The sequence below is a fragment of the Xyrauchen texanus genome, chromosome 8 (genome assembly GCF_025860055.1).
Source record: "Xyrauchen texanus isolate HMW12.3.18 chromosome 8, RBS_HiC_50CHRs, whole genome shotgun sequence".
Lineage (NCBI taxonomy): Eukaryota > Metazoa > Chordata > Actinopteri > Cypriniformes > Catostomidae > Xyrauchen > Xyrauchen texanus.
This window is the reverse complement of record NC_068283.1, coordinates 24,758,588-24,783,838: the sequence shown is the minus strand read 5'-3', so window position 1 is coordinate 24,783,838 and position 25,251 is coordinate 24,758,588. Positions and strand designations below refer to the sequence as shown.

The following is a 25,251-nucleotide window of genomic DNA, read 5'->3' as shown; positions in this document are numbered from 1 at the left end:
AATAATATTATTATTATTATTATTAATAATAATAATAATAATAATAATAATAATAATAATAATAATAATAATAATGCCTGCAAGCTCACATTAGAAGTCTGGTGCTACTGCCAATTATAATAATAATAATAATAATAATAATAATAACAACAATAAAGCATGGGGCGGGGCGGGGGGCACTGGGGCCCCAACTGCAATGAACCAGCTTTGGGGGGGACCAGCTTGCAAAAGGTTGAGAACCCCTGGATTACATCAACACTTGTTTGCTCTTCTTTGCATTCCCGGATATATCATCCTCGAATTTTGACACCTGAATTTTTCCACCTGTATTCAACAACCGAAATATTGATGTCTGAATTTCAAGTCCTCAAATCCACCACTTGAATAATAAAAACTTGAATTTCACAACCTGAATTTTTTGGAGGTGAATTCACACAAAATATTTTCAAATATTTAAAATTAACAGCTACATTTTTATTTTTTAAAGATCATGAATTCTGAGGCTTTTAAAGTTCTGGTGATATAAAAATGATGCCATACTCAAATCATTAGATTACAAGCACAAGTGTAAAACTATGAAGTACAAGCCTTATTTCCTCTTTAAAAGAGATGTTGTCTTTTAAGTATTTGAGTTGTTAAAAGGTTTAAAATACACTCCTTTACATTTTTATTGTTTTTGAGATTTATCTGTTATTTTATGCCATTAACACTTTATGTTTGAAAATCTTCAAGGAAAATGAACGATAGTGTCAGTAGGCTACGCTTGTGATGCCAGACGCATCGCCTTGAAAGTAGACAGTTAGGGGAGGAGTGAAATAAGAGCTGTCAAGTCGAACAGTTCTCACTTCTCGTAGTGGATCATACACCACGAGATCAAAGGCAGATATCGCGGGATTCATTTTCATGTGTTTTGTTGTTAATAAAGTGGATGCAATTTACATTCTGTTGCTTTTAAATGAAAATAAATATGATGACCAAAACACTCAATGTACCTGTTATTTAATTCCTCCCATGAGATGTGTCTTTCAATCATTTTTTATTTAAATCAGAATCAGAATGAGCTTTTGAATACACAGGTATTTGTCAATATAACTCCAAGAGTCTACTGCATCTGCAACGATTAGATGTTTGTTAAAGACATGTCCTATTGAGAACGCATAGCAAAAAGAAATGGCATCCTTTTCTTTCACACTTTTATTGTCACAGTGTGCAAAGAGCTGGCAACAAACGTGTCATTTTGTAGAAAGTAAACTATATAAAAGTATATTATTAATGCACCAAAACTAAAATTAGACAAAAGTATAACTTCTAAGGTAAGCATATTTTTACACAATGTTATATAAATGTAGACTACAATATATTTATATAATCTAAAGCTGTATACAACTATAAAGCTTATGTTTACGTTATATAAAATAATATCAGACCCAAGAATTAAATGTAAAAGGCTTTACACATTTACAGTCACACTGTTCTAAGATGGGCAGCAGATTTGTTTTTCTTTTAATAGTCTGTCACGATAAGACATATTAGATATGCCATACAAACATAATTGTTCACTCCAAAAAGCAATAAACTTCTCATCCAAATGCAGGTTCGGTCTGCTTTTGCAAGGTTATATAGCCTATTTGAAAACAGACCAAAACTGGAAAATGTATGTTGTGGTTATTTTTATCCATCATTAGTTGCTTTTACATTATTTCTGCATTGAAAAGTACCTGTTCTCACAGTCACGGATTCACTTTCTCTCTTCCTGTGCCTTTTCTGTTGCAATACAAAAGAAGTGATCTTGAAGATGGAGTAACTTTCCTATTTATCCAACCAATAGAGGCTTTCAGTGAGTAAAGAAATGCATCCAATAAAAACTGTTGTGGCTCATTTTTGTGCAAGAAAAAAGCTTGGTTACAGAATCTGAATGCAATGAAAATATTCACATCAGCTTGATGTCTTGTGCATTCTTCGGTAAAAAAAGAAGCTCATCGGTCACTTGACGAGAACACAAGAACTGAATGTGAGACATGATTTTCAGTTAATACTGTATTTCATTCTATTAACAGCTGCAGTGCTGGGGAAGCTACTTTGAAACTGGAGCTTCTACTCAACTACACTGCAGTCAAGCTACCCTTTTTGAAAAGTAGATGGTAAACTAAATCTAAAAGCTACTAAAGAGAAATAGCAAGCTGTATTGAAGCTCTGGGGGGATTGTCCCTGTAATAAGTGCACTGTAAGTCGCTTTGGATAAAAGCGTCTGCCAAATGCATAAATGTAAATGTAAACGATTACAGTGATGAGACTGAGTTAATTAGCGCTTAAATCAAGCAAACAACATAATACTATATTTGGAATATGTACAGAAGTCTTTGTGCTGGCAAGACTGTATTTTTATGGTCTCTCATTTTCATCACAATAGTTTTGAAAAATGTCACTTGTTGTCATACCATTGTATTCAATGATAACTGGACTTCTTTCTTCAGTTATATTAACACCACATTTAATTCTTTGTTAATTCCAGTGGATTTTTTTTGGATGCACTCAATCTTTATAGCTTTCATAAATGTTATCTTGACTTTTTTTGTGTTCTGTACTGTTATTCTGTGTAATTTCCACATTGGCATAGTCCTCTTCAGAGTCATCTGTGTCCACATTGACATAATCCTGTTCAGAATGATCAGAATCAACATTAATATAGTCCTCTTCAGAGTCTTCATGATCCATTTGCTCAGAGTCTTCAACATTAAGTTCTACATTTTCATAGTCAGCCTCATCATCCTCCTCCTCATTTTTGTTATGGGAAACACCTCTGTAAGTATTAACTGCACCTAGGAACATTGCATATTGATGAAGGGATTGTAATGATGAAAAAAAAGTTGTTGTAACAAGACATTAATATCGGAAGGCACCCAAAATAATATGTTAAATAACATCATGTAATGTCTTTTAGAAATTGTAACTCAATGTCACCTTTTTTAAAAGAGCACTTCTTATGAGTTTCCTCATTCTTCTGGGTTTGTCTTCTCTTCCATAAGAAGATGATGATAAGGGCACAAAATAAGAATAGTACAGCTGACACTGCAGCACCAATGACAGGAAGCAGGAAGGCTGAAAGTGAGACATGATTTTCAGTTCATACTGTATATCATTCTATTAACAGCTGCAGTGCTGGGGAAGCTACTTTGAAACTGGAACATCCCACTCTACTCAACTACACTGCAGTCAAGCTACCCTTTTGGAAAAGTAGACAGTAAACTAAATCTAAAAGATACCAAATAGAAATAGCATGATGCATTGAAGCTATTTCAGGGGGCTATACCTTTTTAAACAAATAAAAGATGAATATATCAGAATAACTTTCTACAACCACAGCAGTATTCATTTGGTGCAAAACCAATGAGGATCTTAATTGGTGACAGGATTAAACTTAAACCGATACAGCTGCACTAAAATTAAAATATATTATTGTAAATAAAAAATAAAAACACTCTATAACTAAGTTGCATACAGCACTAAAAAGTCATAAAATGCATTGGACTGTGTGGCAGGGCTGAGAGCGTGGCCGGGTCGTGATCCTACACACCCGGTCCCGTATTAGGCTAATCAAGCCTCCTGAGAGGGATAAAGGTCGACTGCAGAGGATCGTGCGGGAGAGAGAGATAGTTTACGGACATGTCCGTCATATGTGTGTGTTTGTCTTTTAAGTTTACCAATTAAACTATTATTTATATTGTCAAGCCGGTTCTCGCCTCCTCCTTTCCATTGATCCCTTTACACTGGTGCCGAAAACCCGGGAAGGAGGAGGGACACGCCGTAGTAGAGTTCTCGGGTTTTGGCACCAGGATCACGACCCGGCCCCGCCCTCCGCCCTGCCACAGACTGTTAATAATTTTTGTGAATCACTTGATTTACATGAACCATCGAAACGAAACAGTTCACTAAAATAACTTGGACACCCCAACACTATTAGTGTGTGTGTGTGTGTGTGTGTGTGTGTCAGAGAGAGAGATAGATAGATGAGAGAGAGAGAGAGAGAGAGAGAGAGAGAGAGAGAGAGAGAGAGAGAGATTACAATTAGTAGAGGACTTAGCTCGGTAGCAAATCTGCAGGCAAAAATTAAATGTGACAAAAAATCAACATTTTATCACACTACTCATAAATTGCTTGTTACTGAAATAAAAGCTGTTTTGAAAACAGTTAACCTACCATCAATCAACTGAAAAATGTAGTTAAAGAATAGTTCACCCAAAAATGACAATTATTTCATCATTAACCCTTATGCCGTCTCAAACTCATACATTTCTTTCTTCTGTAGATGTATGATGTATTAATGTCCATACAATGCAAGTCAGTGGGGACCAAAACTTCCAAGCTTGACACGAGTGGTTTAATCCATGTCTTCTGAAGCGACACAATGGTTTTGGATGAGAAATAGATCAATATGTAACTGCTTATTTACTAAAAATCCTGTGTCATATAGACCGTCATGAGACAGGTTAGTTTTACTCTACTGATGATTTGTTGTTGCAATAGTAATCCTGTTTATTATGAGAGGAACCGCAGGTTCAGACATTTGGTGCATGTGAAGAGAGCCTTTCGAGACAGGGCCGGATGAGTGCCACCCCTCTCCCATCATGCACCACATGTTTGTGGATAACCTGGTGCTAAATGACTCAGACAACAAAAACATCCAAGCTCCAAAAGCACATAAAGGCAGCTGTGGCAGCGGGGGCGTGGTCGAGTGTCCGTCCGGAGAGAGGGGAAGTGGTAAGGGTGCTTACACCTGAGCTAGATTATGTCTAACACCTGTCTCTAATTCCAGTGAGCATGTGGAGAGCGGCATATAAATGGCCATGCCACCAGCAGAGAGGCAGAGAGAGTCTAGCACAGAGGCGTTTCCAGCATTGAAGGACATCCGGGGCTTAGCCCAGACAATTTTATTTTCACACTAGCAACCACATCTCTGTAGTCCAAAGCTGGTGAGAGGGTATTCTTTGAGTTTTGCTCTGGCTGGGCCTGTTTCTATAGTTCCTAAATCTTCCACTCTAGTACTATCCTCGACTAACTCATCCTCTCTCCTCCTCAAATAATCTGTGATGCAAAAGAACAGATACAGCACATAACTTATTGCAATCAGCTTCACACAACTAATTCATCAAGTGCTACATATGTCAAATTGTGGACCAATACCATTGAAGAAAATGTATTGGGAAGAGCAGATCAGTGGGATTGCCCTAAGATCTATCATGATTCTTGAATTTTCATGTACATTAACATAAAGTCATCACAAAAGAGTTATATTATAGTGAGTAAAGTGAGGTAAAAAAATATTGAATATAAATAATTTATATTTTTTGACGTAAATAGTAAAAATTATATATAAGATCCTAAGTTAAAGCAATACATGAATAAATTTAGTCTAAGTTCATTGACACACCATGGCATCGAACTGTATATAATTCTCATCATCTCTATGAGAATAATTCATCTGTCAAAATCCTTTCATTAGGATCATTGAGATAAACAATGTTTCACTTTTAACTTTCTCTAAAGTAAAGTGACTGATTAATTGTTACCAGTTTCCATGCCTGATTCTGGCACAGCTGCTGCTGCTGCTCCTCGTTCTGTTGCCTATCTTTGCTACACTCTACAAAACCATTTAATCAAATCAAAGTGTATGTTTCCTACAAACTAATATCACAAAACAACTCACACATACATTTTATGCTAATGCTTATTGGTTATCCTTAGCGAAAACAACACCTGATAAGCAAGAAAAGTACACTCCGAACAGGACTTGAACCGACATCTCCAGCGTGAGAGACGAATGCGCTAACAAGGAGCTACCAAGATGCGTCAATCTATACAAGGAGGCTACAACATGTAATGACAGTCAGTAGCGGACCTCTCGAGGTTTAGCCTACTGTTGGTGAAAGCCAGCTAGATGATGATCTTCAGACTTTAAGGACAAAAACAAATGTGAATTCTTACCCACTGACTTCTTTCGGAAAAATCCCCAAAGCCTCATTTGCTTAATTTTTTCTGTCTTTCCTGCTAACTGCTGTCAACTCGCCACTAAGTAACGTTAGTTGATGACAACGACTGTGCAAGCTCCTCCCCTACCTGCAGCATATTCAACAGAGAGGAAGAAATGGAGTCGCCCATAGGCTACCGACAGCAAAGGAACTTATTCAATAGGCTAGATTATGCCTATGTTATGCCTATGTCTATTTTTACAGGCTGTATGCAGTATGTGCGAAGCCAAAGCACAATGAAATAAGGCAACTTATGATTTCGGAGGTTTACATAGGCTTTGGTCCGGTTTCACATTTGTCAGTCAACTTTTCAAAATACATTCGGGGCTACAATCAAAACATTCGGGGCTGAAGCCCCGGCAAAATCGGCTGCCGCCGCCTCTGGTCTAGCACAAGGGAACCTACAGTGCTCGTGAGGCTAACGAGTTTGAGTGCCTACGTGCCTCTGAGACTGTTGAGTTTATGAAGCTGTAAAGCATTGAAGTGACAATTAAAAGCCTTACCAGAGTCTGGAAAAACCTGCTTCCCTGTGTCCTCCTTCCCTTCTGTTTGTGGAGTCTTTCAGAGCAACATAAAGGAAATCCACCTTAATGCTGCCTTTATGTGCTTTTGGATTTTGACCCCATTGACTTGCATTGTTTGGATATAAACACATCACACATCTATGAAAATATGTTTGTTTTTTCCTGCAGAAGTCATGCGAATTTGAGATGGCATGAGAGTGAGTAAAACCCCAAAATTATAATTTTTGGGTGAACTATTCCTTTAGGTTAGTAGTCTCTACTTAGACACTTACATGTCAATACCACACTTCTTATAGTGATAACCAGCAGTTGAGAGGTAGCTGAACTAAATGCACGTGAGGACACATTCACTTCATAACCACAACTGTAGTTTCCCTGCTGTGAATAATCAGCCTCAGGAAAGGAGAAATGGGCAGTGTGATTGATAGTTGATCGACTCCTAATGATGTTTGATCCACTGAACAGGTAGAAGAAGCCTCCAGGATACTGAGATTCAGTGGAGCAGATGATATTAAAACTGTGGCCCCTGGTGACCACTGTCCCCTGAGACCCCAAATCAAACCATCCACCAGGAGCACTAAAAGAAATGTTGGGCTGCTGCAAGTTCACTAGAAAACAAGAGGAACAAAACAGGCTTAAAGCATCTTTACACAGCAGAAATAAACCTACACTGTGCTTGCTCAAAATTCTGTGTAAAGAAGCAAAAGCCAGACTAAATTAAACATGCTCTGACCCACCTCGACCCTGAGTATCAAAGGCAGTTCTGATGTTGCTTTGGTTCTGTGTAATGATATCCAGCATCAAAGCAGCCTTAAACATTGTTGTTGTCATAATGGAGCAAATATTTCAGATTTAAAGTCTAACTTCATATTTGCATTCATTTCATGTTTATGTTTTCATAATTTTAAATTTAAAACATGAATCTCATAACTTTGTTTATGCAGTTGTTATTGCTGTGCAAATGCATTTATGCCTGCTCTGAGCAGCATTAAGCAGTCTGTGTAAATGCAACTAAATGCCACTTTAGATGCTGCTTCTGGGCCATCTTTGCAGTGTAAGGATGGCTTTAGAGAAGCAATCTACAGCGTGTGCAGTTTTATAAACCTAATCAGCACAATGTTGAACTTATGCTGCAAAAAGGCAGCAGCAGAAAATAAATGCACAGATAAATACAGAATGCCCTTTCCTTTAAGAAATGTGTAGCTCGTTTGATGTACACTCACCTACAGTGATTTGAATAGTATTACTCATGGGTGACTTAGTACCACTGTTGTAAGAGTAAAGACATCTGTACTCGCCATGATGTGTGATGTTAACATCAGTCAGACTGAAAATCACACTAGATGTACTTCTTTGGGAGTACATGGATGATCCATTTCTGAACAGGTGAAAATCACCATTAGTCTGGCACCTTGGGTTAGATGTTGTGCATGTGAACTGGACATTTTCTCCAGGAGACACAGCTGAATTTGTGGACATCAGGGAAAGCGTGGGCATCTGCAGGTCACCTGCTAAAATGTTTGAAATTGTGGTAACACTTTACAATATGGTTCCATTTGTTAACATTAGTTAACAAAATTAGTAAACTTGAACTAACAATGAACAATACTTTTATAGCATTTATAGTTAATGTTATTTTCTCCATATACTAATACATTTTTTAAATCAAAAGTTGTATTTGCTAACAATTAGTTAATTGTTTTTATATAAACTAACATGAATAAAGATTAATTAATGCTGTTTGTTCATGATGCCTAATGCATTAATTAATGTTAACCAATGGAACCCTCTTTCTAAAGTTTTACCTAAATTGTTTATCAAGATATATTCTAATGACAAATGGAAGTGTATGGATTTCATTCTTTTAATGTAATTTATATTCCCTTGCCGATATTTATAAACAATTGCTTATTTTTTTTCTCCAAACAAGTAAAATGCTTAAGATTTTTCTTACCCAAACATACAACACCAGCATCTTCACCATGATTACAGTTATTTGTTCCTAGTCCTCTGTGTGAGCACAGTGTAAGGCTGCTCTCATTTCCAGAACATCCAACATCATCCAGCCAGATTTTTCCACTGCCTCGACCAAAGGCAGCACTATGAGGTGCACTGATGGCTGTGCCACATTGTAATCGTTTGCACACAACAGAAGCATCATTCATGTCCCAGTCATCGTCACACACTGTTCCCCACTCGCCATTATAAAGAATCTCCACTCTTCCACAGCAGGAATCAGACCCATTCACCAATCTTAACATATGACCTGACATAAAACAGCATAAACATTTATGTCATGGATGTTTGGGGTATCGTCTGCGTCTGTCTACTCAGTGGTGGATTTAGGCATGGGGAAAATGTGCAGCTGCCCTGTGTGTGTGTGTGGGGGGGGTACTGCCTGTGTTGGAATATTTTGTGTTGTAGAATTTATGGTTATTTGTATAATAATGAAAATATACAATCATTTCAAATGCAGAAAAATGCATGCAATGATCGTGTGGACATAATTGCAAACAAGTGTGCTTGCTTGTGGCTTTGGTTTTAGAGGTGTTGCTAGTGTCTGAATACTGTAACGATTGTTCGAATGTATGTTTATTTAACTTTTTTGCAATGTTGTTGTAAGTAATGTTGTCTAAAATCATTGTACATCACTGTGGCAGGGCGGGGGGCGGGGCCGGTTTGTGATCCTACACACCCGGTCCCGTATTAGGCTAATCAAGCCTCCGTGAGGGATAAAGGTCGACTGCAGAGGATCGTGCGAGATCATTAACGGACATGTTGTCTTTTAAGTTTATCATTAAACCATTATTTATATCGTCAAGCCGGTTCTCACCTCCTCCTTTCCATTGAATACCTTTACACTGGTGCTGAAGCCCGGGAAGGAGGAGGGATGCCCGTCGTGGAGTCCTCAACACTGCCGTCCACCCAGGGGAGCGCCGCTGCCATCCACCGGGGGAGGGAGTAGACCGACCGCTCTGACGCAATGAACGGCCGCCGTCCACGAGGCGAGTGGGGACTGGATTCCCCGACCACCTGGAGCGATGGAGCCGCTGCCAGGGGCGGAGGAGAGCCCTGCCATCCCCCAGAATCGCGGAGGGTCAGAGCAAGACCGCCGTCCGCGAGGGGAGGAGGGAAGTGTTCCCCGACCGCCTGGAGTGGTAGGGCTGCTTCCAGGGGCGGAGGAGTGCCCCACGAGTCGCCGAGAACACAGAGGGGCGTTCTGACCGCCGGGGGTCATGAGTCTGACTCCGGTCCGCCTGGGGAGAAGCGGCTGTTGTCCACCTGAGAGGTTGGAGGAGTGCTCGAGGACCATGCGACGGTGTATCGGAGAACCGGCGAGTAAGAGTTCTTTTTCTTTTTCATCTCTCTCTCCTCTCTCTCTCTCACAGCCGCTCTGCGTTGGCCTTTTCCCTCTCTTGTAAATTTTAGTGTGTTTTTGGGGGGTACTACACTGTCGTGATCCTACACACCCGGTCCCGTATTAGGCTAATCAAGCCTCCGTGAGGGATAAAGGTCGACTGCAGAGGATCGTGCGAGATCATTAACGGACATGTCCGTCATGTGTGTGTTTATGTTGTCTTTTAAGTTACCAATTAAACTATTATTTACATCATCAAGCCGGTTTTCGCCTCCTCCTTTCCATTAATCCCTTTACAATCACATTTAAAACATTGTATCAACTTCTACTTTCAGATATTATTGTGGCACAATAATGGAGTGTATATAGTATATTTTTCAATATTCTAGTATGTTTTTATATATCAAAATACTTATATGAGTTTCCAGGCCTTTGTGTGACCCAGGAGAGAGCATGTGAGGTTACTAAAAGTGTTGATGCTGCAGAGAACACAAAGAATGGTATATAACCTTGAAAAACAGGTGTATTTCTTCAAAAACAAAATATGTATTTCTTCAAAGACAAAATGTGTTTCTGTTGATCAGCAGAATTCTAACATATATCCTTGACGATATCTCTTATACTTTTAATCAGTTATTATATGAATGGTGTCTTGTTTTAATAAGCTGAATGTATGATATCTTTGCAGCTGGTGTTTTGCTTTTTCTGTTAATCAGCAGTATTTTAACATATATCCTTGACGATATGATATGTTTTTGCCATGGTGTTTTGTCTTGATGAGTTAAATATCTTTGGAGCTTGCATTTTCTTTCATTAATCAAACGATAATGTGAAGGAACAAACAAGGCCGCCTCATTGTAAGGGTTTCCATGAACTATGACATACAGTATGTCCAAGATATGTGAAGTTACCAGCTGATGTATGTTTTTAAAAAATAGATAGGCGGGGGATTTTCCACCAATATTTAATTAATGAAGGAGATAAAACATATTGGTGGCGAGGGAAAGAGACAAGGGCAATAATCCCATTGGTCAGAGATAGTGGGTAAAAGATAAACAAAAGGTATATAACTGAGAACTTAGGAGGATAATGGCAGAACGGACAGCTGGCCGGTCTCATGTTTGTTGGTGTTCAATAAACTACAACTTTGGCATCTGGAACTCAAGACTCCGAGAGTTTTCTTACAACTTAGAGAGATTCATCGTGATTTTCCACGACATGTACAACATATGCAATGCATAGGGTTTTAAAAAATACATCTGAATACAGCAGGAACATAACAGAATTGGAATAATCTGATACCTGAACATTCAACACCAGCATCTTCACCATGTTTACAGTTATGTTTTCCTAGTCCACTGTTAAGGCACAGGTTAAGGCTGCTCTCACTTCCAGAACATCGAACATCATCCAGCCAGATCTGACCACTCCCCTGGCCGAAATGGGCACTCGGCCATGCTGCAACAGCTTCTCCACATCCCAACTGTCTGCACACCACCGCAGCATCTTTCATGTCCCAGTCATCATCACACACTGTTCCCCATTGGCTATTGTAAAAGAACTCAACTCTACCAGAGCAAATATTTTTACCACTGACCAGTCTGATATTTCCTAGCAAACAAGAAAACACCAATATGAAGCCAAAAGTCTTGAACTGTGCTGTTGCAGACTAAAGCCAAAATAGCCATTGCTCATATGTTAGACTTAGTATGTTGAGATTACTAACTAGAACCCAAGATCTGTGTATTAGTAGAAAAAAGTGTACTTACCAGTTACAGAACTGAAAGCACTAGCTGTTGAAATGAAACGTGACAGTGACATTAAAAACAAAGTACTGAAGCCTAAATATGTTTAATGTATGATCTATTTCAAAGCATTACACACAAAATTATATGAGAGGTCTCTAAAAGAGCTACCTCTTTGCTTCACACAATCTATTATTGTTGTATCATAGATTTGAGATTCACAACCCCTAAATGGCACATTAAACAAATTAAGCTGTGGTTGGTGATTTACATGTTGATCAAATGGCACCTTCTGTCTAAGAGGGTTTCTTGTCTTTCTGGGCCTCAATGACACAAGAACCACTTTTCCAGCATTGGGCCGAACAGTTCTGAGCATGGTATGGAACGGTTACAGTAGTATTTCCGCTTAAGCACAATTTGGCATTATGAACCATTCTTGGCCCGAAATTCTCAGCATGGTTAATTAACCGTACTCAACTGTTCTAAACCGTGCTGGTGGGATGGCTTTAATACTCTTTGTTAATTTGCCAATGCCAACTTATAGCGCTTTTATTTGTTCCTAGCTTGTCAATTTCACTAATATTTGGCTGAAGTTAAAAAAATAAATAAAACAAAGGTAAAGTAAAAAATTTTTTTTTGTATATTTAGTGTATCTTCATGATTTTATGATGATGATTGTAGTCTACATCAGGGAAGTAGATTACAAGCTCATTAAAACTCAAAATGTATCAATATATTCTCTTATATTTAATATAATACTTATATAATATTTTGTCAATAAATATCCTTTTTAGCTAGGCTGGGCTCTTTTAACTTTCTGTGTTTGTGTCCAGTGGCATACACAAGGAGGGGACATGTTCGGTTCACTTAGTTTTGTTGTGGCCACGACATATTAACTCATGGGAACGTGATAATATGCTTTAATATGCAACTTTGTTGAGTATATATCACAACAAATATAAAATGTTCTTAAAAATATCCCTTTCATGACACAAGGCTTTATTTGTGGAACTTACATTCTATATGTTTTCAAATAAATATATTTTATAGTTTATAATAATTAACCAAAACTTGACATAAGGATGTCGTTACCTCGACAAAATGATATCGTGGCCACGACTTATTTTCACGTTCACACGAGTTAATATAAACTAAGTGAACTGAACACGTCACCGTAGTAGTACTAGCAGAGTAAAATCAAGGAAAAAAATCATCTTCCATAGCGCACTCGACGGATCCGTTACATTTTCCTGATTTCACCGAACCACAATGGAAATGGTGTAACCGCACCAACTGGCTCAGATCGGTTGTGCGACGAGAACTTTTAAACCCGATGGTGGAAAAGGAGCTAATGTTGATCAGTCTTCATGCCAATAGTCAAAATTCCTGCCGTTCACATTTAATCTTGCTCTTTGTATTCTGTCATTCTCCTAAAGATTGCTTTTTGTTGAATTTGTATTTATTTATCAAAACACATTTTTAAGCCTATTTAACTTTATTGAAAATGACATTTACAAAAAAAGAAAAAAAGGACAAAATGTCTGAAGTGTCATCAAGCTATGTGGATTAATGACAGACATATTTCTCATAACCAGACTGCTGCAGATTAAAGGTACCACCACAAATAGATTTGCTACACTCTCCACAAAAATGTTCATTTATCAACTTTGTGAGAAAAATATCCCAATCCTCTGACAACAGACTATACTTTGAAATGCAAATGTTAGTTTTCTAATTTTGTTTTCTGATGCAAAGACGAGCCATACATTTAAGATAAACCTCAAGCACTAAATTACACTTTCAGTTCATGTTTCTACCACAATGAGTAACTGTCTAGGTTTTGAAGTAATAAATGCTGCTGTGCAAAGTATGATGGACTAAAAGAACAATATAAAAATGTTCAGCCTTTATATCTATAATTAGAATATAATGTGAAAAGATTGAAGATTGAGTTTACCCAATATGAAAGTGAGAAGATATCCTTCCATTATGCTTCTTGTGTTGTCTCTAAATGAGCTGTTGATAATATGTGTATCTTGAAAAATCACAGAACTGCTCAGCCAAACTCGCTTGAAAAATAGTTCAAGCAATAATAGCGAGACAGAAAAACTGTGACAAGAATATGTGACAACCCACTTACCCAAGCAGCATGCTTTCTATCCCAGGTCATAGCACAAACTACTTCTCAAAATGTTTTAGCCTGTTGTTTGTTCTAATTTGCTTTAAGACTGTAATTACATTCCCCCAAAAAAAATGTGTGTGTGTTTTTTTTTCACAAAGAGACGGCAAAGGCGAAGCATTTTATTATTCTCAAGTTTCAGTACAATTGGCTTTGCAGCTTTTAATGTTCCTGGTGAAAAAAAGCATATATTCTATACTGTAGAGCACATCAAGGTAGCTGAAACACCTGTCTGGAAAAGTAACTAAACTTAGTAACTAAACTTAACTAAAGCAATATCTGGACATTTTAAAACTACTTTGACTTTTTCAACTCTATTCCTTCCTAGCATTTAATCCAGTCAAACAAATCATGTTACTTTAATTATTCATCAGTTGACCATCTTAAGTTTGGATACATTTTATACAGTTAAGTTGAAATTCTTAAGATGGTGCCTCAAGGTAAATGGAGGTAGGGGCCATCTGACATTCACACATACTCAAATGTACACTTTAAGAGACGTGCGTTAAAATATCATCACATACTTTGGTGTCTTGCATAAGGTCTAAACTGGATGGTCATGTGATGATCTCTACATATGTATGCATAACCTCAAATTAACTTCAGAGAAATGAAACTGTTTCCTGTGAAACAAACTTGTTTAAAGTTCCTCTTCTACATGGAAGGAATGGAGAAACAATCTATTCACAATTGAAAATGTTAAATGCTCTATTGCTCTTTGAATGACATTTTAACTGAATTTGGTAATGCAGTTCAATTAAGTAGGATTCTTCTTGCAGAAAGTGCAAAATTTTAGGATCAGTGCATTGCATGCTACTAACTCTGTACTACCATTCAGCAGAACTGTTGAAATTACAACATGTATTTTAACACATTTAAAAAAAGGTTCTGAGACATGTCATCAACATGTTAATGAAAGCACATTAGCATCTGCGGTGTGCTTTTTTCATTTCCATTTTTGATTTGTAACTAGTAGCCCCTAATAAACATGCACCATTTATGTTTTAAATAATACCAAGCTATAGCAAGTCTATTATGTTTAATATGTTTCCTGGAGTGTTGGCTATTTAAGTTGAGACGTTACAGACATTACAACTGATTTTCTGTAAAGCTGCTTTGGAACAACGTGTATTAAAAATAAAAAAAATAACACTTGACTTGATTTGACTTTTATGTTACATTGTTTGTTTTCTCTTTGCCAACAACATCTCAGTGTTCAATCTTTGCACAGTCAAACCAACAAAGTGAAAGTTATTGCTGAAGCATCTTACCAATCAGAAATTAGCATAATTAATTCTGATTCAAAGTAATGACCAGCATCGTCCAATCATTGCAACCATGTAAAAATAAAATTAAGCATTATAATTTCTGGATCTATGTACTGATTACCATTGTTCAATGTCTGACAACCATTGTACGAGTGGCACAAACAACATCTTCATCCTGAAATCGAACTTTTGGTCGGATTTTAGGAGTGAATGCACTTAGCTGCTATAGGATGCTTTCTTGCTCCCTTTTTACTGAATGACTTAACCTCCAGTGTGCTGTCTGTCTGCACTGGTCTCAGAACAGTTTGAAATGCACCTTATTTTCATCCTAACTCCATATATAGCCTCTTAAAGCAACATTTTTCATCTCGTGAATAAACTAAATGGCTACGTTTACATGCACCTTGATAATGCGATTAAAATACAACTAAGGCATTACTGTGATTTAACTGTAGTTCATGTGAACAGAATTGCGATTATGATAATTTGATTATGCTAATAATCAGAGTAATAATAATCCTAGTAAGATATGTGGAGTGCTCCTATTTTATTTGCTTTAAACTAGCATGAAAATGTTTTAATCTCACTTCCACTCTGACCAAAGTGTGCCTGTACCAGTGCTGCAGACAGATGATGTTACGCCCAAGCACAGGTTCAAAAACATCACGAAATAGAAGCTACATTTACTCTCGGATTCATGGAAAACAGCACTTCCCTTACAATTACAGTTTACTCTACATTGCATCATGCTGATGCATGTGGGTAAATTCTGTTTCCAACGGCCTAGTTAAAACCCTTCTACAAAAACGGCAATTCTGAAAACACAATTTTTCCTAATTTTCTTCAAGACAGCGATTCTCTCTTATCTTAAAAGCCCTCTACATTCGTTGCCATCAATATACACAAGTTAGGGGATGGCAATCTTCGCAAGCTTAGAAGTCTCTCTGCTCCCCTGCAGTGTTCTGGCGGACACTCTACACCTCGCCGTTAGATGCTTCGTTGGTGACCGGATCCTCACTTCAATGACACACCTACTCCACGCAGCGATTCGGCCTGCACAAAGCATATAAAATTAAGGCATTATAAATGCCATGTCATAATCGTGCATTGAGACTGTGATGGCAAGATGAACAGTGAAAAGGAGTTAGGTTTATTCTCATCCAAAAAGATTGGATCATTTTGAATTAACCACTGGTTAGAGTACCACTAGAGTATGGATTACTTATATTATGCATTTAAATGATGTTTGGGCCATCACAGTTCTGGCCACCATTCACTAGCTTTGAACTGACCTACAGAGATTAAATATTCTTCTAAAAAAATTATATATAAATTATTATATATAAAAAAATAATGCATAGTGTATAGTGAAGACAAAACATCATGTACTTGCATGAAGAGACAGGGTCACATAAGGATAGAACAATCTAAAGATTCTGCCTCATAACTTGGGTAATAACAGTTTTCCTGAATATGTGGCTGGCTAACAGAAAACTAATAGAAAAAAAGTGTTGCAGACAAGAAATATGTAAAGGTTCACAAGTCTGTAGTTAAAGCTCCACATTTTGGCAGATGAGAGTCCCTCAGAGCTTTTTCTTTCAGCGATGTCTCTCCTTCAAAGATAGGAATAAGCAAACGGTTTTCTAGAAAAGCTGACACAATCTCAGTTTAAAAAAAAAAAAGATGCTTTTTGTAGCCAGCTGATTTTTAAGAATAGTTCTCACTTAGAGGTGGATAAATTGCAAGATCAAAAGCCACATGCTTTTAGGACGAGTACATGTATTTTACATCTATTGGGCAAATGTTTTATTATGATGTGTAACAAGCTTATAATGCTCTCAGCCTGAAAAGTGTTTATTCTATTCACCTGTTTTCCATTAACAGACACATTAAGACCAAATTAAGTTACAGTAATTGCACTGTATTTTGGGTTCACTCATTTTTCATCAATACAGCTTTCATAAATCCTCATAGTTATTGTCCACTGTACTTTGGTCCTCTGTAAAATCCACATTGACATAGTCTTGTTCAGAGTCATCTGTGTCCACATTGACATAATCCTGTTCAGAATTATCTGACTCCACATTGACGTTGTCCTGTTCAGGGTCTCCATCCATATTAACATAGTCAGATTCAGATTCTCCATCATCAATATCTACTTTCTCATAGTCATCCTCAGCATTCTCCTCAGATTCTCCATCATCAATATCTACTTTCTCATAGTCATCCTCAGCATTCTCCTCATATCGGTCTTCAAGAGACACATCTTCGTGCATACTTACAGCATCTTGGGATACAAAGTATATTGATGTATTTTTTTTTATTTTACAGGCACCCAAAATAAAAAGTAAAGGACATCATGGCATGTAAATCTGTCTTACCTCTAGAAAAGAATATCTGGGTTTCTTTAATCTTTCGTTTTTTTGTCCTCTTCACCAGGCATATAATTATTAGGACAGACAACAGGAGCAGTACCGCTGTCAGCACAGCACCAATGACAACAACAAGAGAAGCTGGAAGAGAGATTTTAGTACCATTAACAACAGTCCACCTTACTCTTAATGTTTGGACACTACTACTACTGCTTGCACCATTGTGTCCTTGCTCAAGGACACAATGGTGGTGGCGTAGTGGGATAAAGCACATAACTGTTAATCAGAGGGTCGCTGGTTCGATCCCCACAGCCACCACCATTGTGTCCTTGAGCAAGGCACTTAACTCCAGGTTGCTCTGGGGGGATTGTCCCTGTAATAAGGGCTCTCTGTAAGTCGCTTTGGATAAAAGCGTCTGCCAAATGCGTAAATTTACTACTACTACTACTACTGCATCATACCACTTTTGCAGTATGTATAGTGGACATTATACACATTTTCTGTATGCATGGAAAACCCAGATGGCCTACTACATTTTCCAAAATGTGGAGTGAGTACTTGAGCCCATACTTGTATGGCATACTGTGTCCAGCAATGCAATGCATTTAACTTTGCAGAAACAATTATTGCAAAAAATGGAACGCATGGGGTGCAAAACAAATGAGAGCAAGAAATGGATATATGAGAGAACTCCATTCTTAAACACATATGTCCAATATCCATTAACAGGCAGTGTTAACTTTTTACAGATTTGTATTTGTAAATTTTTGCCATTTATGCCAAAAAGTATTTTAAATATACTCAATATTTCATTTATAATTATGCCATATTTATTCATTTTAGTCAGTTTTACTTTGAATAAAATGGCATATAATTTCAGTCAATGAAAATTATATTTTTTAGTTTATTTTATATTTTATTTTTATATTTTAGTGCAAATTGACAAAAAGGTGTCATACTGTAACAGACCAGACTTTAACTAAATATTCCAACATTACAAAAAAAAATTATAAAACAGTAAATTATTTCATCACGTTTCTAACATAATAAAGATTTGTCAACAAAATCAATATGAGAAAACGGTCCTTCAAAACTGAGATCCTGAAATAATGGCATATAAAGATAAAAGGTACTAAGTCACTTTGTTGTCAATTGCTCAATGCTTTGGAGACTATTAAGGTTTAAAAAAAAAAAAACGAGACTATTACAAAACGAGTTGAACGTATTCTCCTCTGATCTTTTCAAGTGTATCAATGACGTGTCACCACATAACCTTTTGATAGTGGCTGGCGACTTCAAATGCAAGAATTGGAGAGTATAGTAGCCGAGCAAATCCAAAAGTAGCCGGTAACCTCATCTTTCATGTCAAGAGCAATGAAAACAAAGCGGCTAGTTGAGCTCTGCGAAGCTGCATATATGCGTCATGTTCTCTGTTGTCTTTTGTTTTTGTACTGTTATTTTGAAGTTTAGTTTAGTTCCTGTTTTCTGTTAGGTTTTTGTAGTTCTTTGTAGTTTCTTTTTTTTTTGATTGCGTAAAGTTTATTGACAAGATGTTTGGCCATTAAAAGTGATCTTACAGATTGCTCAAAGGCACTAATGAACACACACACACACACACACACACACACACACACACACACACACGCACTTTTTTGGTAGCAAAAAGTACCATGACACTACTATGTTTTTTGGACATGGTGCCATGGTAATACTACATTTTTGTAAAATGCATTGTTCTCAGTTGATTCTTTGAGTAAAACAGTCAATGATGTGATGTGGGACAAATTAGACATGAATTGGTGACATTCAGTAACAATATAGAGCTATTGTACACTGCATATATATATATATATATATATATATATATATTACAGTTGTGACGTAGGCAGACAGAGGTTGTGGATCTAAGTGCAGCTTTTATTTACAAAAACAGGGGAAAACTCAGGACAAAGGAAAAACAAGGAAACCTAGTTCAGAGCATAACACATGCAAGAACTAACAAGGAAACTAAAAGGGCTTATATACAAAAAGGAACCAACAAGGGAATAAGGAACACCTGGGGAACAATCAGGGAAGGAGAAATAATCAGGGGAAAACCAATCATAAAAAGGACTACAAAAACCAAACAGAAAACAGGAACTAAACTAAACTTCAAAATAACTGTGACGTAGGCAGGCAGAGGTTGTGGATCTAAGTGCAGCTTTTATTTACAAAAACAGGGGAAAACTCAGGACAAAGGAAAAACAAGGAAACCTAGTACAGAGCATAACACATGCAAGAACTAACAAGGAACAAGGAAACTAAAAGGGCTTATATACAAAAAGGGACCAACAAGGGAATAAGGAACACCTGGGGAACAATCAGGGAAGGAGAACTAATCAGGGGGAAACCAATCATAAAAAGGACTACAAAAGGACTACAAAAACCAAACAGAAACCAGGAACTAAACTAAACTTCAAAATAACAGTACAAAAACAAAAGACAACAGAGAACATGACAATAACAGTACAAAAACAAAAGACAACAGATAACATGACAATATGCGTCCTTGCCAAGCTTGATTACCACATCACAAATCTAGAATCTGGACATTGCAGCATCCCAGCAACAGAAAAAAAAGACAACATAACCCAACTTGCCCACATATTAGGGGGAGGGAAAATGGCTGAGATCCATTCACACTAGATTGAACAACACCATGGAGCTACTGTAGACTCAGACCATTGCATCATTAGTGCAAAAATCAAGATAAAACTAAGAGCTGTACAAAAACCCAAGGACATGCGAGACAAATTTGAATGGAGTCAACTCCAGCAAAACAAGGACCTCCAAGACAAGTTCAACATCATAGTAAGAAACCGATCTATTTGATTAAGCGATGAAGAACTCACCAAAGACAACATTCAATTGAATTCTGACGAATTCACAGAAAATCACAGAAATAGTCAGAAAGAAACTGCAAAAGACAAAGAAAAACTGGGTTAGTCTCAAAACCGAAGAGCTGCACTAAAACAGAACCCAAGCCAAAAAGGAATTAAAGTGTACAAAGATGCTCGAGACCCTACAACAATGAGAGCAGTTCAAGGAGTAACTCAAAATGTCCTATGAGAATGACAAAAAGGAGTTCTTGGAGAACAAATTGAGCAAACTGCAAGACGCAGCCAGAACAAACAAGATTAAAAGGACTCACAAATTTGTAAATTAAATAAGCGAAAGGAAAGGAGAAACTTCATTATATAAGGTGAAAAAAATCAGATGGAACTACCATCAATTCGCTTAATGAGCTGCTCAGCGAGTGACAGAAATACTTTGACACTCTCCTAAATGTTAAAGCCAGTTCACCATTGAGGAACAAGACATAATTCAACCCATTGTAAAGGATCTCAATGTCAACACTGGTCCTTTCACAATTGATGAATTCAAACAAGTGGAAGAACATCTCAAAAATGGAAAATAACCAGGATGTGATGACACCAGTAACAGCAGTAACACCAGCAAGGTTCAACAAAATGACAATCTTGCTCCCTTCCTATTTATCATCATGATGGATTACGTCCTCAAGAGCCAAGAACAGCACACAATGAACAGCACCTGCAGCTTTATCACCAAACCAACACAATCGTCAAGGTAACGTCTATTTTTGACCTTGATTTGCAGATGACGTCGCTCTCTTAGAAGGCATTCTGAAAAGAGCCGAGGCAACAATAAATCTCATGGCAAAACTAGCAAGAGAAGTAAGACTCATAATCAGCATCAAGAAGACTGAAGCCTACACCAACCAGCCAAAACAAACCAATTGTCTAGGATGAGTATCTTGACCTAGAGAAAAAAGAAATCACCTGGGTCAACAGCTTCAAGTTTATAGGATCAATGGTCCCCTCGAGCGATTCCGACATCAGAGTAGCATGGGTTGCCTTCTGGATAATTAAGATTTTTTGTTAACGCAAAATTTCAATCTACTTGAAATGTGACATATTCCAGGCAGCTTGTCTCTCAATTCTGCTATATGGCTGTGAGAGCTGGATCATCAACAAATGGCTTGGAGCCAGCTATGCCATCATCTATTACAGAATTACGTAGGCTTGGAATAAGACACTTAGACAAGATATCTAATTTCAGTCATGACAACTCTCAGAAAGATTTTTACGGAGTATGGAGACTTGCTACTGCTAGAAAATACATTGCCATACTGAGTTAGCAAGTGCATGTAATACATGTTCAATGCATTCATCCTGGATTGAGCATGTATGACATACTGCTGCGCAAATTAAACAGTCCCCCAACAAAGAGGAGAAGCTGCAAAAAACATAACACATAGACACAAAACACAGCCCCCCAACCAAGAAGATCTTTTGCCAAGAATTGTGTACTGCTGCTGCTCCAAAAAGCCATGTGCACCAAGTGTATGATAGCTTACATTGTACATTGGCCACAGTCCAAATGGCATAACAAAATGTATATGTGTGCCTTGGCCTGCTTAGCCCAATAGCTTAAATGGCTAGTGACCTAACTCATAACGTGTACCTGAGCCAGGAAAGCCTGGAGATTATGTAACTAGTTACTTGTGAGCTATGTGTGGGTTTATTCAATTGAATGATCCAAGATAGCGGTGTGTGCCAGCCAGATTTGACTAATGCTTAACTTGTTAAAGACTCACTTCTGTGTGTCATGGCCAAAAGCAGACCTTACCGTGCAAGCCGATAGAAGGAAAACCCTAGCAAACCACCTGAGCAAATAGTATTTTCAGAGAAAAACCCTTGCAGTAAGCTTCAGTAAAACCAGCTTGTCAGCAAAACCGTGCAATTTAAATGTTACACCTAGAGAGAAACTCAAGTTGTGAGTGAGCTGATTGGCTAACGTGTAACAAGTCAAAGAACCTATCAACTTGTGCCACATAGTTTGTGTACCATTACTGCTGGCACTGGGAATGATGAAGATGTGAAGATGAAGAACCCAAGTGCCATTTATTTGCATACGTGAAATCCAAAACCCTAACTATAGACATGAACTAAACAAAACATAAACAATTAACATGAACATAAACTTGATTTTAACTTGACTTAGCAAAAACGTGGCTTGACCTGAATATCTACATTCAATACTTGACAAAGGACAATGGAAAACATGAAGGCTTAAATACACAGACATGGGTAACAAGACAACCAATGAACAGACAGAACTATAAACAAGATAACAAGACTAATAAACTTAAACCAATGACAAACTAGAACTGATAACAAGCAACAAAACAATAAACCAATGAAAACAAAACACATGAACATGGAGGGAACAATCACATGACTAGGTATACAGGAACTAACATTTTCAAAAGAAAAGACATGGAATACACGAACAAACACATTAACCATTACAGTTTGCATAGTTTAATGGCTGAACTTTGGACATATAATATGTATATAATTAACAGTTTGCTGGTGTTCAGCTCTTTCAGCTCACACAGCTCAAATGGGGAATCTACAATACACTATTAGTGAATTATGTGAATCAATTATTTCTAGATAAAAAAAATAGTACTTAAATAAGAATAATTTTTTTCTCATTAGATTTTTGTCAATATGTTCTAATTAAAACCGTTTCATTATCGTAATGGTGCTTCATTTTCATCTTGTCTTCGTTATCATTGATGAAATAAAAACTCTTTGAAAACAAACATTTTTATCATGTTTCTGTTACCAAGATAAACCAAGTAGCATTTGGCAGGCCATGTGATCTCAACATAACAAGCTTCCCCAATGATGCGACTCACTCCATGTACGACAAATCAGCTTTTTACTGATATGACTGGATTTGAGTACTCATGAATTTAAACACATTTTTCAAAAGAACTATTCAACTATATAGGTCTTTAAAGGCAAATCTTTTAAAAGTACACCTTTAAAAATAAAACTTAAAGGGAAAACTGAAATCCTCTTACCTGAACACACAACTCCAGCATCTTTACTGTGAGAACAATCATTGGATACAGGTTGTAGGGGAACGCACTCTCTGAGGGATGACTCATTTCCCTCACAATTAACACCACTTAACCAGATTATATCACTCCCTTTCCCAAATAGAGCCTGGTTATGTGCACTAAATGCTCTTCCACATCCCAACTGTCTGCACACCACAGCAGCATCATAAATGTCCCAGGAGTCATCACACACTGTTCCCCATGTGTCATTGTAATAGACCTCAACTGTCCCCATGCAGATGTCAAAACCATTGACCAGTTTGACGTCTTGAGCTCCTGTCAAACCAAGAAAATTAAGTACATTTTCAGCTCACATATAAATATTCAGAGGACAATTCTTTCTTTAACATAATAAAACATAATAAATATCCATATGTATCAAAGGTTCTGTAATATTTAGAGGGCCACTCACCAGTTAAAAGGAAATCACTTAAAACCACAGCTGTCAAAGAGAAAAGTGAGCTATTATACTGTATTATTTACTTTTATCTTTTTTCTTTTGTCTGACTAATTTACACTTGCAAGGAAACTGCTTTGAATGGTTGTTCCAGAACAATCACAATATACATCCAATATACAATATATTGTAATACACAATGCACTGTGTAATACAACAAAATAATTATTATTTGTAACTACACTTAATAGAATAATTGCAACAGTGAAAACAAAGGTAAGACTTTACAATAAGTTTGTACATGTAAACATTAATGGTAACACTTTATATTGGTTAACATTTGTTAACATGAAATAACAATGAACAATACTTTTACAGCATTTATTAATCTTGGTTAATGTTAATTTCAATATATACTAATACAAATTTTTAATCAAAAGTTGTATTAGTTAACATTAGTTAATGCACTATGATCTAACATGAACTAACAATGAACTAACGGAATTTTATTAACTAACATTATCCAAGATTAATAAATGGTTTAAAAAAATATATCGTTGTTAGTTTATCTAATACATTAACTAATGTTAGCATATGGAACCTTATTGTAAAGTGTTACCAAAATCAATTACAGGTATGACATTTTTTACACTGAATTTACCAAGTGTCCAATCAAGAAGTGGTCTCAGCATTCTGGTCCTTGAACTTTCATTGATCAATGATTGTGATGTATATCTCTGCTGCCCTTTAATATCCTTAATGAGGCTGTAGTTCTAAGTGAATATGAAAGTAAAATGGTTAAGTTTTTAACTTTTCCGGTCTCTCTCTCTCTCTCTCTCTCTCTCTCTCTCTCTCTCTCTATCTCTCTCTCTCTCTCTCTCTCTCTCTCTCTCTCTCTCTCTCTCTCTCTCTCTCTCTCTCTCTCTCTCTCTCTCTCTCTCTCTCTCTCTCTCACACACACACACACACACACACACACACACACACACATGCACGCACAAATTTCATTTAGACTATTCTTAGAACATAGACCACACAGAATGCGTGTTACAATGTATTTTGAAAATACCTGTCTACATACTGTACATTTTTAATCATTTAGCACTAGTTTTTAGTTTACTATTAGTAATGAATTTGCAAAAAACGATGTCAGACACTGTAATATACTCTGGCCCCCTCCCTGCTCATTGTGGTGACGAAGTTTATAGTAGATTAGTGTCACTGAATGGCTAGATGTCTGAGTGGTGTCTGGAGAATTTCATAGGATTTATAGACAATTGGGAGAGTTTTTGGGGTAGACCTGACCTGCTAAAGAGAGACGGACTCCATCCCTCCAGGGAAGATGCCGCTCTCCTCTCTAGTAATTTGGTCGCACAGGTCACATAAACAAAAAAACATAGAGATTGTA

General features: G+C 37.2%; 2 protein-coding genes across 2 annotated transcripts; both read right to left on the bottom strand.

Moving 5' to 3' along the window:
- Positions 1-1,028: 1,028 nt before the first annotated feature.
- LOC127647241 (deleted in malignant brain tumors 1 protein) lies at positions 1,029-13,743 on the bottom strand. Its single transcript, XM_052131379.1, has 8 exons — positions 13,611-13,743; positions 11,678-11,701; positions 11,211-11,519; positions 8,505-8,816; positions 7,774-8,058; positions 6,823-7,158; positions 2,962-3,099; positions 1,029-2,819 (listed from the first exon to the last, which is right to left on the bottom strand). Exons 1-8 carry the CDS (start codon positions 13,639-13,641, stop codon positions 2,533-2,535), a joined length of 1,722 nt encoding a protein of 573 aa, XP_051987339.1. The 5' UTR covers positions 13,642-13,743; the 3' UTR covers positions 1,029-2,532.
- A 2,815-nt stretch (positions 13,744-16,558) lies between these two features.
- LOC127647242 (scavenger receptor cysteine-rich type 1 protein M130) lies at positions 16,559-24,571 on the bottom strand. Its single transcript, XM_052131381.1, has 5 exons — positions 24,505-24,571; positions 23,859-23,888; positions 23,408-23,722; positions 17,482-17,613; positions 16,559-17,387 (listed from the first exon to the last, which is right to left on the bottom strand). The coding sequence occupies exons 1-5, from the start codon at positions 24,533-24,535 to the stop codon at positions 17,059-17,061; spliced, it is 837 nt and encodes a 278-aa protein (XP_051987341.1). The 5' UTR covers positions 24,536-24,571; the 3' UTR covers positions 16,559-17,058.
- Positions 24,572-25,251: the final 680 nt, after the last annotated feature.

What these genes read in the sequence shown, in the direction of transcription:
- LOC127647242 (XM_052131381.1), bottom strand. Translation starts at nt 24,535, where the DNA reads ATGCTGAGACCACTTCTTGATTGGACACTTG. An exon ending in ACTTCTTGATTGGACACTTG is followed by an intron (nt 23,889 to 24,504) that starts GTAAATTCAGTG and finishes TCTCTTTGACAG; the next exon opens with CTGTGGTTTTAAGTGATTTC. An exon ending in TGCTGGAGTTGTGTGTTCAG is followed by an intron (nt 17,614 to 23,407) that starts GTAAGAGGATTT and finishes TCTCTCTTCCAG; the next exon opens with CTTCTCTTGTTGTTGTCATT.
- LOC127647241 (XM_052131379.1), bottom strand. Translation starts at nt 13,641, where the DNA reads ATGGAAGGATATCTTCTCACTTTCATATTGG. An exon ending in TGCTGGTGTTGAATGTTCAG is followed by an intron (nt 8,817 to 11,210) that starts GTATCAGATTAT and finishes GTTTTATGTCAG; the next exon opens with GTCATATGTTAAGATTGGTG. An exon ending in GAAGTGCTCTTTTAAAAAAG is followed by an intron (nt 2,820 to 2,961) that starts GTGACATTGAGT and finishes CAATGTTCCTAG; the next exon opens with GTGCAGTTAATACTTACAGA.